Source organism: Athene noctua, chromosome 7 (assembly GCF_965140245.1).
Source record: "Athene noctua chromosome 7, bAthNoc1.hap1.1, whole genome shotgun sequence".
Lineage (NCBI taxonomy): Eukaryota > Metazoa > Chordata > Aves > Strigiformes > Strigidae > Athene > Athene noctua.
The window spans coordinates 6,739,558-6,758,160 of NC_134043.1; the positions used below are offsets into that span (position 1 = coordinate 6,739,558).

General features: G+C 43.0%; 1 protein-coding gene across 1 annotated transcript; it reads left to right on the plus strand.

The window, feature by feature from the left end:
- The first annotated feature begins 16,712 nt into the window (after positions 1 to 16,712).
- LOC141962750 (transcription factor 15-like) lies at positions 16,713 to 18,379 on the plus strand. Its single transcript, XM_074911242.1, has 3 exons — positions 16,713 to 17,093; positions 17,777 to 17,878; positions 17,978 to 18,379. Exons 1-2 carry the CDS (start codon positions 16,713 to 16,715, stop codon positions 17,825 to 17,827), a joined length of 432 nt encoding a protein of 143 aa, XP_074767343.1. The 3' UTR covers positions 17,828 to 17,878; positions 17,978 to 18,379.
- Positions 18,380 to 18,603: the final 224 nt, after the last annotated feature.

Below are 18,603 nucleotides of genomic sequence, written 5' to 3' on the forward strand. Positions count from 1 at the left end.
TGTATTTATTCCCTTCTGAGTCCCAAGCAATGTCTGCAATGTAAATTAAGATTTTACCTACCTGCCAACGTTATAGAAACTGTTTTCAAGGAATTTCTTCTCCTCTTTCATTTTTCTTGTTATAACAACATGCATAACATAAGCTCATATAAGGCAGCAGAGTTTACACTAAAATGTAATTTTAAAAATTACAAATACCTCAAATAGCAAGCTATTCAAAAATCATTTCCATCATTATCAGTTTAAATGTAATATTAACTACTGGAAAAAACTGATGGCATAGGTAGTTTATCCTACTTATGCTAAATTTATTCCTGTATTATCCTCAGAGACTCAGCTGAAGGAATGAAAATCACTATTCTTACAAACAATTATTTACAAAGTGGTTTTTTAGTGTTTATAGTCTTGTAATACAATATTTATGAAATAATCTAATTGCAAACATTCCAAGGTGTTCTTCAGCTGATAGCACAAGACAAAAATTCACTCCTGTATCCTGCCCCCACTCCATCTCCTTGTTCTCAATCAGTGGCTTGACTGTACCCCTTGGAGATTTTGGCATTAAAAAAAACCAGGAAAATATGTTAGGTGGAAAACATTTCTTCAAAAAAAGAAACAACTCATCACAATTACAAAAATGAGACTTTGGCATATAATCAGCTGAACAGCTTCTGATGCTTGCATGAAATTTCTGCAGCAGTCCCTTTGCACAACTGCAAGATTTTCAGCTGGGGGGAAACCCGAGGTGGTGAACTGGGTGACGCAATAAGAAAAAGATCCCTTAAAGTTGCCACTTTAAACCCTGAAGTTTACTCCAGCCTTTTTACAGCTCCTATATTTTTAAAAAGACAATAAAAACAATCTTCCCTGTTCAGTTTTTTGAGGGAAAATACAATCTCTGTTCAGAAGGAATTCTTCTGATGAAATACTTAACTTAGAACAAGGTTAAAATAAAGTTAAAGAGGTTTTTAAGAGCAGGAACGCACTGCCATCTCGTGGAGTGTGAGCTGGGCGGCCGTGCAGGCAGACTGGTGCTCGGGGATGAAATCCATGGCAGCCTCCGCCACCTCGCCCTGCTGCCCCAGGAACTCCACCGCCGACAGACATCATCTTTCTGTGCACACTGCCACGTGTTAAAAAAAAGCAAGTCGCTGTATCTTTGGAAATTATAAGAATTTTCCTAAGGAAATATGTCTGACCAAGCAAGATAAAAGACCTTTAAAAATACATCTAAGGCAGAGATAGGGGGAAATTCTGAGTTACATTGCCTCCAAGGCTGCCTCTATACTGGGAGATTTGCACCTCAGCAGCCCACTAAAGAAACCAGTCCCAGCACTGAGACGGTTTTGACAGGGAAAACGGATCTGCCTGCTGATGTGGCAGTAACACCTGCCACCAAAAAAACCCGAATTTTAACAGTAAAACATGGGTTTTGTGGCAGATGCGTAGATGCTGAGCTTCTGTGGGCACAAGGGTAGCCAACTGAGTCACCCCTCTGGGCAACCCTGATCAACACCAAAGCGCTGACAGACGTCTGCAGCACAGCCTGCAGTTATTCTGTCAACCCTGCTGGGAATTGTCGAGATATAAGGGTATTGCCCTCTTGTGCAGTTTTTGGTTTGTTGGTTTTTTGGTTTTTTTTTTAATCAGTGTCTGTTATTTCAATATATTAGAGCTGAGATATTCGAAGATGCCTGAGGGTTTGGAGAATTAGATTCAAAATGTTCTAGGCAGTTCTGAAAATTCCTAAGAGAGCGATTTTACAACGCTATGAGTCTGATCCTTCAATCCCTCCTTGTGTAAGGAGTGCTTACTTAGAGAAATAGTTTAAGTAGTATTGTCTTAGAGCCAAATTTTGACATTTAGCTGCTGGCCATGCCGGTAGCACATTTTTTTCTTGTGCTCTCCAATCTACAAGTAAACTCAGAATGAGCAAAAGCGACCATCTTGCCTTTGGGCAAGGTGCACTCCTGGATGTGCACCAAGAGGAAGGAACTCGTAATTTGGAGATGCTGTAATTGTGGGAGATGCACTCAGTGCACGTAAGTGGAAAATAGGTTCCTTACATGCTGTGTTAAAAGTGGGGAAGGCTTTAATTATTTTGCAGAAAAATATGTCTTGGTTTGTTTGCCTGCTATTTTGCTGGGGGGGGGGTTGTGAGCTGTGGACTTAAAATCCAGAAAAAGCTAACAAGCACAGAGACAGAAGAATGGACCCATGTGTTGTACCTTGATGCACTCACTCTTAAAGAAAAGCTGCAGCAAGGAGCAGGCTGCCTCAAATCCAAACCCAACTACCTGCTGAAGATGCAGAAACCAGCTGGGAGCAGTTTCAAGGCCCCAGGACAGACAAAGGCTATGTGGATAAAAGACAGACTGACGACTGATGTCAGCCAGACCAATGGAGAGAAGGTACAGTGAGCTTACCTCTAGTTTTAAAGTGATGCCAGGGAGAAACAGGGCCTACTTAAATTGTACAGTTCAGTCAGGATGAGATGTGCCAGGCTTTTTGCATGAATTTTCAGGGAAGCAAATGCATGCAAGCAGCCTGCTTGCATGCACGTGTCCAGCAGTCCACTCAGTAACTTTTTAATCTTTCAGCTAGTTTAACCAAGCCCAACAGAGAGGTAGCAGGTCAAAAGCCCTGTACTCCCTAACACAGTTTATCAATACAAACACTTAGACAGTGATGATGCACTTTGCAACCCCATCAAGAAAAAAGCTGTGGCATGAATCAGAGCTCAGTCATAACTGAGCTCCAAAACAGGCACAAAATCATAGGAAAACAGACTTCAGGAGTTCTGAATTTTGGAGAACTAATGCTTACTATAACACATTTCTCTCTGTCACTAAATTTTGTGGCTGGTTTTCCTTCCCAAAGCATTTAAATTATTATATCTCAGGTGGTAAAAAGGAGATGGGGTGGAATGCTGATTTGATTTTAAAACGGGATGAGCAGTGGGGTTTCATTTGGAAAGGAGAACAGAGATAGACCCATCCTTTGAGAGAAACAGCCAGGAGAAAATGAAAAACAGGTCATAGCTCACTCTGAAACCATAATGCCTGTGAAAAAAGTCTGGCCTGAGTAAAGGATGGAAGTAAATATTCTCCATTCATGTCTAAAATAGCACTTCCAGGCAATTTACTCTATACCCAGCGCACCAGAATGGGTGTTCACACCCCACAAAGTAACCTTGAACAAGGTGTAAAAAACACTGTGCATAAGAAACTGGCATGAGTTTCTAAAATGCCCTAAGTGTCTGATTCGATCCAGTGAATGGTTATGAAATGAGGAAAAGCTGAAGTTTTTCCACCTTGCTCCCAGCTGGTAATTGCACTCATCATTCTTACTGTATATAGGAGACCACAGCACACTGTGTGAGGATATATTTTGTTATGTGGAGTAGAGATGAAGAACCTAGACAGGATTGGCAAAAGCTTGGCAGGGACTTCAGCATCACGAAATTCAAACTAAAAATTATGGTGAACTCAGATCTCTGTTACTGGTTATTGAATTCACTAAAGGTTATTGGGTTCAGAGGTTTGGAGGGGTTTTGCCTACATCTACTGCAAATTCTCTAACACCGTCACTAGATTTCAGTAACTCTTCCATCCATACCCATTAAAGTCTTCTCTTTAGCACCTGCTGTTTCTCAAAATACACATGGATGAGCATCACAGGATTTTTCTGCAACACATTTGGTAAGCTCCACAATGCTGAGATTAGAAAAGGACACTACAGCAATAAAACCAAACCCTTTGCAAAGCTTTTGATTAAAACATGAGGTTAGTACATTTTCTTCTATATACTTTGGTTTTTAAAATGCACTGTTCCAATCAATTCTCAAAAATGATTTAAGCATATTTGGACTAATAACCTTCCATATATTATCAACTGATACCTATGTAACGGCACATCATTTTATTAGAAACGTTTCCAGGTCTTGCAGATAGTAAAACATGGATTCAAATAAGCATGGTTTCAGTTCTGCAGATCAGAATCTGCCTCAGCTAGTGACACATAGCACCAAGCCATCTGGTGACTTGCAAGAATCTCAGTCTGGTTTACAAACAACAAATTAACGCTGATTAATAACATGCTTGGGAAGTGGTTGGACACAGCTATTTCCCACAAAGGTAGTCTTTTAATAAATCTTCTACACCCAAATGTTATACACAGCTTCACTACATTTTACCACTTGCAACTGTCGATTTGTAACTGGGCATTTGCTCCCTCTCAGCAGCCAACTCTCCTCTCCGAAGCAGGTTGTGCTCTTTAGCCACACAACTAATGTGTGCTGGAGAAATCCACTTTGTCATTTGTGCCCATTTGAAAGTGTGAATGTTGTCAACGTTACATCTTACTGTTGCAGCAGTACCCAGAGGTCTGGACCGGTCATCATCACACTAAGTATAGTCCTTGCCTCCAAGGAGCTAATTCACAATGAATAATTTAGCTGACAAACTTAGTCTGCTTGAGAAATACCCATGAGCAGATTTCAATTTCTTCAACCATAATCATTAGTCGAAATATGCTGGAATAAGGATGGGGTGAAAGAGGTTGAGGGGAAGAAATATGATGAAAAAAAATAAAGGGGATCATACCTGTATTTGTGGATAGCGCAGCATAACTTCAGGCTCCTAACTTCTATTCTTTATACCCAATGGATGAAATTAATTTGAACAGAAGAGAGAGAAAATGCCTTTCCAGACTTTGAAACTAGCTTAGAACTGAAGAACTAATATAAATTTCACCACTTTCCATTCCAAGTACAAGATTGTCTTCGTTAATAATTTTGTTTTATCATCCAGAGGCACCAGAGTGCCTGTAAGGAGCTGTGGAAAATCCTGCTTAGTCCCTACCCCACATGCAGACTTCTCCAGCAGAAATCACACAGTCTGGGCACCCAGGAGTGTGATGGAAGTGCAAACACATACTGGACCGGACACAAGTCAGGAACAACTCACGCTGACGGATGTCTGTCCTATGACAAAGTGCTCCTGCGTTCTGGCAGAGGTGGACACACCTTTGGTCAGACAAAGTGCACCACTCTTAAGTGCTCTTCATACATAGTGCCCCAGCTAAGAGATTTAGGGTGACTGAAAGAGGGAGAAATTATCTGTGACAGGAGATATTGGTCTACTACTGAACTAGTTCAGACTACAGGAAGAAACAGAGTAGGACCGATAGGTACAGCAAAACCTACTCTTCCTGCCTTAATATGTTTTCCAAACTGTATGCAAGACTGAAGGAAGACTCTTGCTTCATCTACAAAACACAAGCAGAGCTAAAAGAAGAGACTAATTCTGGGCTTGTTCCATGTCTGCCAGAGTGACTATACACTGAGTGCAACCAAGCTACTGCAGAATTACATCAATATAATTACACAAAAATGTTGCCCAAAGATAAAAATACTTAATATCTGATCTATCCCTTATCAAGTGACTTTACTACTGCAGGTTTATAGCCTTGAGGACATACACCACTTTTTTCTCAAGTTTAATATCTGACCTGCAATCTGAATTTCTCTAGGAAAGGAAAAGGAACTAAACTGTATGTTACTATTAACTAGTAATTGGGGGGGTTGTTCGAGTAAAATAAAGCATTTCTTTGATTAAAAATGAGCATGTGGCACTTATAATATCAGAAAAGTGACTGAGAACTGGTTCCCTGACTCATAATGATCATACACAGTTTTAAGGCTGAACACTGAAACATACAGCGTCCGTCTTCCCTTTAGTCCTTCAACACAGAATAACAATTCTGAATTTTAAAAAAAAGTCTCTCCACTCCCTTCCTTCCCTTAGCAAGTTTGGCAGCTAGATTACTGCCACAGGAGCAAGCACAAGCATGTGCAAACTCTGTGCTATATTAGCAGAATTTTTTGACAGGCTTCTTTGTTTTTCTAAATGTGGGAGAGGGATGTTTGTTATATTTGTTATATGTGTGAGGTTAACAGCGAATATCAGACACAGTGATCAGTCAGAACTAAAACCATCATTTACAAATTCACATTCCAAATGTCCCTTTCAGAAAGATGATGTTTTGGGTAAATAATTGCTCAGGACTGTCTAGAAGGAAGCTTATCGACCCAAGTACCTCCCAGGCAGGCAGCAGTTCAGTCTGCTAAGGACACAACTCTGTATGGAGCTGCTTCAAAGATGGAAAAGATAACTAGACAGATCTGCCTTGGAGGCAGGTCATCAACAAGGGGATGTCTCCTAGACAGGTACCTGTTCTTGTCTGCCTGGAAAGTAAGTTATGAGCCTCTGTACAGCACCTTTCAGGCAAGCAACTTATTCAGGTCTGCCTAGAAGGCAGGTCAGCATGCAGATGTGCCTAACAGGCAGAGAACTATGCAAGTCTGCCTCTCCATACCTTCAAAGATCCCAAGACAAGTCAAGAGTTTCATTTTAATGATTTCAACAGCAAGCCATTATTTCCTGTAAGAAATGATTTTCAGTACAGTTGCTGGATATGTCAAACTGCAGTTTCTTTAATGACACACACTTAATGCCAGAAACAAGAACAGAATTCCTCTTTACAAGGTTCTGGTGGTATGCTTAATATGAAAGGAAATGTTGTTTTATAAGATTTGGCAGTGGGTTACTACAGAGAGCAAAATGTCAGAAAGAACAGGCAAGTACAACTGGAAAAAAGAAAACTGACAGTAGACACACTATGAAATTACATGTACTCTACCCATATACACACAGATGTTGGCCTACTGTTTTCTCTCCCAAGAATGTAACAGAAATGATTCAGTGGAGGTTTAGATAAAGTTGGCAAAAGTAATAAAATGAATTTAAATATCATTCATTTCAAAAGGATTAAAAATTTTTAAAATCTCCAATCAGCAATGACTTTAGCAAAACTTTAATCACTAGACTAGACAGCTTTTTAATAAAGATGAAGAGCTTACTTTGCACGTAACAGAGGTATGCTCTCAGTGCTTTGTGAATTCAGATAGCTCTCCATCACATATGCTTAATTCAGCATTTCAAGTTTTCTTCATTACAATATTATCTGCATTTTCACTTTTTCCATGAAAGCTGAGGTCGCACACAAGCTGGTAGCTCTGGAGCAGTGTTTGGAACACCATGATAGTGTGTGCTGGCCCAAAGTGAAGCAGAAGTCTTGGACAGAGAGTGGTTAGTGACAGTTTGAAGTGAGAAAGAAAAAGCTATGATGCTAATCAGCAGTTTATTATGGAAAGGTTGTATATCTCTAGGAAAGATCCAGCAGCATCCATTGTGAGGGAAAAGCACTGGTTTAGACAGTGGGCTGGCAGTGGCCTGTTCCAGCCTATTGGAAGCCCTCAAGGCAGCTTGGAAGCTCTAGTTATTTTAAAAGAAAAAGAAGCATGAAAGAAGGGATCTACAAGACTCCAAAATGTGCTGTAAGACAGATGGTAAATTGGGCACATTTCAGGGGGAAAGCGGGGCTTATTCAGAAAACACAAGGGATACAGCACTTGTTTAAACTAAAACAAAACAGTCTGGTTTAATTCAGAGCACCGGTAAGCCACTATTTATACCTGCACAATGTTTAAAGACTCAGGATATGAGACCCCGCTCTTGTGTTACGCAGGACCACCTGGTCTGCCAACTGTCAGCAGGAATCTTAATGAGAGTGACTTATCTTTACCAAGTGATATCCCCATAGGCACCTGAAGAAAGGTCATACAATTTTTGTAGAGGGTTTTCTGTGTCTGAGCTTGATCTTTGGTGTGCAATCTGTAAGATATGTAAAATACTTACCATATAACAGAATCAAGAAAAAATCCTGTAGGTATAAAACCACAAAAAATAAGAATTCTTTCTTATATGTGCGGTATACATGAGATTGTGGTAGTCTGCACAGCCCTCTAATCTAAATAGCTTAGATAAACTTATTTTACATGATCCTATCTACACTGATAGACCTAAAAATTCATACCAAAAGCATAATACTGGCATCATTCCACATTTGTTTGGCACTGCAGAATACCCTTTTAAGCTTTCGGACTCTTTGCCTTAATTTGCCTATTATTTATTAAACTGTATTATTCCAGCTCCACAGAACCACTGAACAGACATATTCACTAACAGCTGTGGATTTAGGCTTCTAAAACACTCTTTTCAATTAAAGGACATGGTTTTTAGAGAAAATTCTATTTTAAGTAGATCACTGTTTGGGTTTTGTTTTATTTTTTTTCCAATTTGTGGTATTATCTGCCTCCTCTTTTAGGTTTAATTAGTAATTGACTAAAGGAACTTTTCAGAAGACTTTTCACATCCTTATCTAAAGAAAGATAAAAGTACTGTCTAGCCCTACTGACTCAAATGTGAGCAAAAGGTCAGGAATGAGATGATTTTATTCTAAACTGCCTTTCCCATACTCTGCTACTGGGATCAAAGGAGATCCTAAAACACCTCAAAGATATCTAAGGGCTTATTTAATTTGCTCAAACTGAAATAACCCCACAGAGGTCCTCTCCAGCTGAAGATCAGATGAATACAGTGTCTGGCCAGATGCTACAAACAGCCTATACATCCATCTCTTCACTGGTATAGCCTGCTAATACCTGTTTAAATCTCTTTTAAATCTTTCAGGCTTTTTGCAAATGCTGAACTGGATTTAAGCAGGTCTCAAAATTTTAGTTCTGAATCTTATACAACATTTTTGCATAAGGGTGCCTCTGCGTTATCCAGAGAGATCCTGATAAACAGAAGCCATTTCACAAAACAGTTCCAGCATATCCACTGCCTTTTCTTATGCTGGAGCAGAGGAGACTGGTACCAGGCAACGCTGGCACTGTGTGACACTGCTGGTCAGCTGTGGCCATGCCTGGGCATGTAACTATGCCTGAGCAGCTCACACATCTGCCAGGCTGCACTGGGAAAGGTGGTTCTAGTACACCTATTTCTCTACACAGCACTGGAAAGTTGGCTGTCTTCTTTACAACACACATTTGACACTGAAATAGTTTTATGTTTTATACATGCACACACACATATATTCTACTTCAACTTCTCTTACAAAAATTGAGAATATAAAGGAATTTACCTTTATGTCCCCCTGTAATATCAGTGTAATATTTCTAACAGCAGTTAAAAACTGGCTTCTCCTTCAGTTTGGAACCAAAGGGATTGCTAACCAGCGAGGGCCAACACTTGTATTCTGCTATTGTAACACTAAGCAATTATGAAGTAACCTTAAAGTTTTGCCTACAGCTCAGCAATTGATTATCATGCTGATCACGCCACCAGCTACACTGGTGCAGAGACAGATTAACTCAACTGGTGACAATGAAGTCAGTTCTGACTTGAACCGGAGTGGCTGAAAATGAATCTGTCCTCTAATCTAATTTGAACTATGGAATCATGATCATAGATGTCTTCGTTAACAGAAGCGTAAGTGTTCAATTGAAGTGCTAAGGAGAATAAAGTGAAGTATCTAAAGAATGTCAGAATTTTAGTATGTTCATAGGAGGACACTCAAGAAGCTAAGAGGAGGGAAAGAAACCATACAAACAACTTCAGTTGCGGTTATATTGAAGAAGATCCAGTAATTATACAGTCAATTATATTTCTTACACGAGTTTTTGGATATCTCTGTATTTGTCAGCTCTGAGCACTTGAAAGAAACTGTTGAAAATACATCCTTTAAAGTATCTACAAAATCTTGTGCAATATAGTGCTCTTCATAAAAGGATATTGTAAAACTAAAAGCATGGGGAAAAAAAAGCTTTCTTTGAAAGATCTAGCAATCATGAGTACGGGAAGATGGAACAAATCAAACGGCAATAAGGATTTTGAAGTGTTTGTAATAGTTGTTCCACACAAGTGGACGATTCTACATCTCGTGTTCATGTTTATTATTACAGCAGCCGAGTATCTTTTATGACTAAAATTCAGCCGCATTTCTACAGTAGCATTCCACCTTTATTAAAAACAAACAAACAAACAAACACTGGTCTGTATGACAGTTCTATGCTTATTTAATAATAAATATTCTACTTTTATACTTCTCAGTGACCTAGAAAACTACAGGGAAGCTAGAAAAACAAGTTTCTTCATCAGTGATCCAAGCTGGTAAGACTGGATCATAAGACATTGCAAAACAGACCTAGTAAACCATCAGCCTCTGAAAAGGCAAAAGCATAGAATGTGGGGTAGGAAGACATTACACAGACTGACCGTCATGCTGAGATCATCTGGAAGTGGACAGAAAGAGCACAAGCAGTTGGTACTTTGTCATAAGAAAAGTTTGAAGAGTCCATGACAGTTTGGTGGATGATGCTTCAAGTCCCTTTTCTCTATAAATCTAAACAGAGCACATTTCAGCAGTGTATGTTTGAGGCGTGAATTCACATGGTGAAGTATAGGACAGTGCAAGAGCCCCTTCTAGTCACCCAGCTGGCTACAGAAAGAGATACGAGCAACCACAGCTTTCATCAAAGGTCTGGATTCTCACCAACGTGTGTATTTCCAACTGTGTAGGCAAAGGATCTCAGCCCCTAAACCACACACCACAGCTGAATGTTGGTAGACCACATCTTCCCAACCACCAGTCAAGCTCGGTTAGGATGGACTTAATACATACTGAAATAAGGAAGCAGGCAGGGAGAGCTCCACCTGCATTCAGCTTTAATGAACAAAAAAGACTGCACAAATACTGCTTCCAAAATATTTTTTTCTGAGGGCAGGTGTACTGTCTTTATATTATTTCAATTTGACAGAGAAAGGAATATGCTTTGTCATCATTCTGCTGAATGCAACCACGGTCAAAAATTACATCTGAGGCAGTTAACAACAACTTTGAGAGTATGGGCAGAATTGTGTAAAACACCGCTTATATTTGGCGAGTTTAAATGGTTTGGAAATAACAGTGAATAATATATTTGGATTTGCCTCCGTGGGTAGCCAGCACAGAGAAAATTACTGTAAGACAAATTTTTTGACAAAAACTCAAACAACTCAGCTTCTCTTTGTCAAGAGTAACAGAGTGGGTGTATAAATAAAGTGCAGGAGGCGGGATGTCTCTGGAGTTTAACAAGGCCTCTAGTGCTTCACCATACAGAAAACTTATTAACACACCAGAGAATAATGGCACAGATCAACTCAGATGAAGAACAGAGATTGTAAGTGAAGAGATTGCAAGTGAAGAGATAAGTGTCACACTAAATCTGGCTGGGTAGAATATCAAGAAGGGACTTGTTAGATCCCACATTAATCAACTATCAGCAGTCCAGGGCAGAGCTGGTCCTGCCCTACCCCTACCTGGGAAATCACACTGCGGTAGCAGACTGTTACTTCAAAATGTGTGGAGGATATTTATTAAAGTCTGGAAGGTTCACCATCTCACCTGACACAACTTAAAGACAGGAAGCCTTAAATCCACCTCATGTTTAACCTTCCCTCTTTTAACGTGCTCTGTGCAAGCCCTCCTTCTCCAAGAAATTCTCATACCATTCCATATTTTGACTACTCCTCAATCTTTGCTTAAAATCGCTCTCTTACAAAACCTGTATAGGGTAAAATGCCATTTAAAGGATTCTTTGATCAATATGTATTTTATGGCAGTCACATTTATTAAGAACAGCAATAAAAATGACAACTCCATCATCCAGGTTTGTTGTGAAGGACAGAAGTAGTTGTCACAGCCAGCCAAAGTCACAGCCAGACACATAATGAATATCATTTTCTCAAATGTATTATTTCCAGCCGTGTGGACACTTCCAGCCATCAACATGTTTATTTGTTTCTCTGTATTAGATCCCTCTGGACTCTCCCCTGAATCTGACAAACGTGACTGAGATATATCACAGACCTGCTTTATCGAGTAAGAAGTATCCTGGTTATTAACATACGTACAGGCAAGCAGGAGCATTGTGGATTACTCCAGACACACTTGCACAGCTTGCACGCCTGGTGCCTCTTCACAAGGGAGAGCAGCTCACATGTGCACCCACAACACCACCAAAATTCAGCGTTGGTCAATGTTCCTCCCCTATGAGGACAGAAGCCCGGTAGACACTAGAAGTATCCCCGCCCGCAGATGGCTGACCCGTGATTTGAGTGCTTGCCGTGGCAGCATGTGCCAAAGCCAAAACACAAACTGGTAGGTTTTAATGCACGGTCAGTGGCTCAGAAATCTGTACTACAGATCTGTGTTGCTCTTGCCTGCAACATGTACATACCTTTTCATACATGTGAGCAATACTGTAAAAGGAAATATATATATATATGTAGGTTTAATGACTTTAATGGAGAAGACATCAATAAAGAGTATAGTGCTTCAAAAACACGGCATGTGGTGAGAAGAGTGCTGTGGTGTGAGGCAGAAAAATATGAACACTGTTATGCAAAACAAAAAATTTTCCTTATAAAATTATGCTGTATTTCTTCTCTTGAATATATAAGAGAATCTAACTGAAGTCAGCGTGACCTGAAGGGACAGAATGATGCCATAAACGTTCAAGTAGGTTTTTTTAAAGGCATTTTTGTCTCTAAATGTCTTTTGTTTTTTACAAGTAAAACAATTTTTGGTTATATTTTTGTATTGGGTTTGCATGCAAGGTTTTGGCAGTGGGGGGCTACAGAGGTGGCTTCCGTGAGCAGGTGCAGAAGCTCCCCCATGTCGGTGGAGCCAAGGCCAGGCGGCTCGGAGAGGGACCCGCCGCTGGCCAAGGCCGAGCCCATCAGCCACGGCAGTAGCGCCTCTGGGAGAACGTGTTCAAGAAGGGGAAAAGCTGCTGCACAACAGCCCCTGCAGCTGGAGAGAGGAGCGAGAGCCTGAGAGAGCAGCAGCTGTGCAGAGCCCAGGGGCGGTGGGGCAGAGGGGCAGGAGGGGCTCCAGGCCCGGAGCAGAGGTTCCCCTGCAGCCCCGGGGGCAGCCCATGGGGAGGCAGCTGTGCCCGCACCCAGGGAGGCCACGGGGGAGCAGAGACCCACCTGCAGCCCGGGGGGACCCCACGCCGGAGCAGGGGGATGTGCCCCAGGAGGCTGTGACCCCGCGGGCAGAGGGTGAGGAGTCCTCCCCTGAGGAGGGAGGAGCGGCAGAGACAGCGGGTGAGGAACTGACCACAGCCCCCATTCCCCGGCCCCTGCGCTGCTGGCGGGAGCGGGGAGAGAAACGGGGAGCGAGGCTGAGCCCGGGACGAAGGGAGGGCGGCGGGGAAGGTGGTTTAAGATTTGGTTTTATTTCGCATTATCCTACTCTGATTTGATTGATATTTTTTTTTTTTTTTCCTCCAAGTCAAGTCTGTTTTGCCTGTGATGTTAATTGCCAAGTGATCTCCCTGTCCTTATCTCCACCCACGAGCCTTTCATTATATTTTTCTCTCCCGTCTAGTTGAGGATGGGGTGTGATAGAGCAGCTTTGTTGGGCATTCAGCGTCCAGGGTCAACCCACCACAACTTTCTATTTAGTGGAAATACATGTGGAAGGCTTCTTGGCTCTGACCACAGACATTCTGAGCCACTGATTTAGATTTGTTTCTTTTGTTATATTCTAATTAACTTGCTCTCTTCATAGGTATAGCTTTTCCAAATTTTCTTCTTTCAAATCCTTTATTTTATGTACTTCCTATTAACACTGTTCTTCAAAAACTAAAGGCAAATTAAAGAAATATCAGCCACTAGGCTACAACTATATCAGTCAGATACTTCATATTTCCAGTCTTTTGAATGTTGTTGAATGCTTCCTTACAATGGAGGTATCTTTCTCCATGTAGCATGAAGGCAAATTTCAGGCAAAATCTTATCACTACACATAAAATACTGCCCACTCTTCTGCTTTATATTCATGCAGCCCCATTCTTGCTTGTTATTAGCAATTCAGCAAATTGTAAAATAACAGCAATACTGTATTACTGCACCTTTCTTGAGGAATATGCTCCCCTTAGCCCTTGCATAAATGTTACCCCAATCAATAACCTAGTAATTAAAGTCAGTAGCATTTTGGCCTTTTTACAGGTCTTCTTATCTAAAAAAATAAAAACAACAACAAAAAAATCCCCAAAACCCCAAACAACCCAAAAAACATTTCTTGCTCTACTTTTTCAAACTGCCTTGGAAACAGAACAAGAATCATTCAGCCGCCTCTTTGTCCTTAACCCCTGAATTAGCTATTGCTGTAATGTCAGTGAAAACTGTTTTGTTTTTCTCTGCAGACATAAGCATCATTTTCTTCCTGAGTATCACTTATTCCTTTTTTCATTTTTCTAGTTTATCAATAAGCCATAAATTCTGATTCTGATAATACTAGTAATAGATTTGTCTCACAGTTCTTTTTGTTGAGGATATTTGGCTTTGTTTTGTTTTACTTCCAGTAATAAAATAGAGAAACTGAGATGCTAAGGACAGGAAAACACTGGTAAGCAAATGACTGAGTCTGACAAACAATCAATTATCTGCACTGCTCAGCTAGCAGAACGTATCAAGGGTGAAATCCTGCCTCCATTAAAGTTGATGGGAGTTTTGTCATTGAATGCAACTGAGCTAGAATTTCACTCTAGAAATATTGTATGTGACTAAATCGGAGAAACCTGCATGGAAGACAGTGCAAGCCTACCTGGGAGCTTCATTTCTCAGGAAACTAAAAGCAGCACTTCTAAGTACTGAAATTCAACTCCAGAACTTTTTAGATCATTTGCTTTTCAAAAGGTTAAGCAGACAGAAGAAAGAGTTTTTAACACTATGAAGGTAAGATAGAGTTATATTCACATACTCTAGGGAAAACTACCACTTGCTTGATTTTGACCATGGCTTTCCCCAGCACCTGATGACAAAGGGCCACATCCTGCTCTGCACTCCAAAGGAACTGCTTTGGATCAGTGTTATGTCACACACCCGCCCAGTCAGCCTCGTGTCTCTGCAGCCTTTGCTATCAGAGAGCTTCAACCTGCCACTAATGGGATTGCATCAACGTTTCATTACAGAATACACAAAAATCTTAGAAACATTGTCCGATGCAAAATCATAAACCTTTTCCCTCTCTCTCCCAGGTAACATAAATAAAAATCACATTAAAGATGTGTTACTCATTAATATGCTGAGGTATGGTACAGTTGCAACTGGCTGACAAACTGAGCTACTTGTCCATTTTTGCCTACAAGCTCTGCCCAAAGAGAAAGTGCAACAAACGTAAATCAGCACTTCGCCATTCCAGCAGATGAACATAGAGCATGGATGTGGCCCTGCCTGTTGTTACGGGCTGTATTTTGAGAGGGCAGGACTCCCAGCCAAATATGTCAAAGCAGCTGTCTATCCTAAGTGTGTGCACCTGTGATTAGAGAGATGCAACTCTGCTAATCCAGCTCTGATTTGGGAAGAAGGATTAATATTTAGACACCACCACCACCACCACAAATAAGCTTCTGGGGACGTAAAAAAAAACAGTCAAGGCTGCTTGATCAGGTAGAGATGATTCATTTGAGAAAACCTGCAGTGTGACCTTTCATGAGTTTCTGAGCGCAGACAAGCTGTCAAATTTTTATGGAGAAAAGAGGTGTAATCAACTAGTGCTTATGATGACCTTTTAATAAGTAAATGGTTGAGATAGGCACGCGTTCTGAACAGAATAAGAAATGGGATTTGTGTGAGTGTCTAGTGCTTGCTGCGGAAGGTGATGAAATCCACCCCCGTGCTTGCGCTATTAGCCAGCTAATAGATAGATACACACACACACGTATATGTATATACATAGATACACACACACGTATGTGTATATACATACACACACATATGTGTATATACATAGATACACACATGTATGTGTATATACATAGATACCCATATATATGTATATACATAGATACACACACACGTATGTGTATATACATAGATACACACACATGTATGTGTATATACATAGATACCCATATATATGTATATACATAGATACACACACACGTATGTGTATATACATAGGCGCACACACACATATGTATATATACATAGATACACACACATGTATATACATAGGCGCACACACACATATGTGTATATACATAGATACACACACATGTATATACATAGATACACACACGTATATGTATATACATAGATACACACACACGTATATGTATATACATAGATACACACACATGTATGTGTATATATATAGATACCCATATATATGTATATACATAGATACACACACACGTATGTGTATATACATAGGCGCACACACACGTATGTGTATATACATAGATACACACACACGTATATGTATATACATAGATGCACACACATGTATGTGTATATACATAGATACACACACATGTATGTGTATATACATAGATAACGGGTAAGAATTGCAGGAGTTTGTGCACCCTGCAGAGACGAGGGCCGTTCGCACGGACAGACGGGGAAATCCGTGCCCGTGGGGGCCTCCCGCCCCCCGAGGCTCCCCCTCGGCGGGGCCGGCCGGGGCTCCGGGGGTCCGCACGACCCGTCCCGGCGGCCGTGCCCCGGTGGCCCCCGGCAGCGGGGAGGCGATGTGCGTGTGTGAAGAGGAGGGGGGGGGTGTCCGCGGGAGCCGGTGCCGGGTCGAGCCCGGGGCCCCTCACGGCGGCGGCGGTGACAGGTGGCGGCGGCGGCCCCCGGCTAAAAGCAGCAGCCGCGCCAAGCACGGCCCGCTCGCCGCCGGGGACACGGGGCCGCGGCGGCCGCGGCGAGCAGGGGGCATAAAAGTCATGGGGCGGCGGGGCGGCGGCAGGAGCCATGAAGGCCGGCGGCGGCGGGGGAGCGGCGGCGGGGCAGCCGCGGGCGGCGGGAGCGGGCGGCGGGCGGCGGCGGCGGGCGCGGGGAAGCGGTGGCGGCGGAGGGGGGGGGCGGCGGGCGGCGGCCAACGCCCGCGAGCGGGACCGGACCCACAGCGTCAACACGGCCTTCGGCGCCCTCCGCCGGCTCATCCCCACCCGGCCGGCCGACCGCCGGCTCTCCAAGGTGGAGACGCTGCGCCTGGCCGCCAGCTACATCTCGCACCTGGCCAACGTGCTGCTGCTGCAGCGGCGGCAGCCCGAGGCCGCGGCCCAGCCCTGCCCGCCCGCCTGCCCGCCGCGGCCCATCTGCACCTTCTGCCTCAGCGACCAGCGGCAGCGGGTAAGGGCCGGCGCCACGACACCCCTCCCTGAGCGCGGGCACCGGCACCGCGGCGGCGGAGCGGGAGCCGGGCTCGGGCTCGGCCCAACCGAGGGCTCAGGGCCGGCCTCGCTGCCTCCTCAGGGAACCAAAACCCTCAACAGCTCAGCGAGGCGATAGCGCGGGCCCCTCGGGTCCTGCTGCCAAGATAAGCAAGGCTACTGCCCGAGAGCGACCCTGCCCCAAGACAAGTCTGCGTGCGCGGGGGCAGCCTCACAGTGCGGGCGTTAGATTCCCTGGAAATAAGCAGGTATTTAACATATGCGTTAGATTCCTTGGAAATAAGCAGGTATTTTCCCTGGAAATAAGCAGGTATTTAACATATGCGTTAGATTCCTTGGAAATAAGCAGGCGTTTAACATACGTGTTAGATTCCCTAGAAATAAGCAGGTGTTTAACATATGTGTTAGATTCACTGGAAATAAGCAGGTACTTCTTGGGAATTACATAAATATTCAGTTTTTTAATGTATAGAAGGAGTGTGCTTTTTTCCTCAGTGTGCATGTCAGAAGGAGGAATCCCCCGCTCACCCAGCGCTGCAATAAACCACCTTTCTAAACTTTCTAAACTATCATTTGCTTTGGAGAGTGTCCTTGGTTATGATTATTAGTAATGCTAACCTGTGTTTTTTGTCCCTTGGACAGCACCGAGAAGGGGAGAAGCCACGCTCTGGTCCAGCCTTAAGCGGACACTGAACCAGCTGAGAATCTCGCGCCAGTCTTGCCCTGGTTGTACAACTGCTCTGGGTAACGTCCCTGCACTCACGCTCTATGTTTACATTTAAATAACACAGTCCTAAAAGAGTTACTTTTTAAGCCAATGCGTTTTGTCTCACATTGTGACAGGTTTATTCGGGGTCTTTTGCAACTGAAACTGAACGCTGTTGAGACAGTTGCACCTGGTGCAGCAGCTATTTTAGGGTTAGAAACGTTAAACCTCAGCGGCCAAGCCTGATCCTGATGTCTCCTAAACCTGTGTCACATGATGAAACTTGAACTTCCAAACGCACAGTGACTCCTGTCAGGGGAAGCTGTCATGAACACGTCGTGCTGTACGCCTTCAGCCCAGCCTGGGCTGCACGCAGCGCTGCCGCCCACCCCTCCAGCTGCACCCTAATTCTTTGGGGGGGAGGGCTGATACCGACAGCTGACATGCTCGAGAGGTTTGAACGATGCTGGGAGATTATTTTAAGGTGTTCACAGAAAGTCGGAAAACTTCCAGTGAAAGCAGCACCGTTCCTGTGCTACAGGCAGAGTAGCCCATGGACACAGGCCGTAGCCAGGACAGGAGAGGAAAGTGGAGAAGTGTTGTGTAAGCGATGCTCTTTTCTTATTAACGGCACGAGTCGTGCCAGTCCTTTAAATAGCATGGGATATTCCTAAAGCTGTCTGGCAAGCACGGAGTAGGGAGGGTTTCCCAAGGGCTCTCTACATTTACCCATCACCCAGGTCATTCCCAAATTGTGCCTGTA

Bases quoted from the DNA above. Each gene is read 5' to 3' on its own strand.
- LOC141962750 (XM_074911242.1), top strand. From the start codon at position 16,713: ATGAAGGCCGGCGGCGGCGGGGGAGCGGCGGCGGGGCAGCCGCGGGCG. The intron at 17,094-17,776 runs GTAAGGGCCGGC...TCCCTTGGACAG, and splicing joins TCAGCGACCAGCGGCAGCGG to CACCGAGAAGGGGAGAAGCC.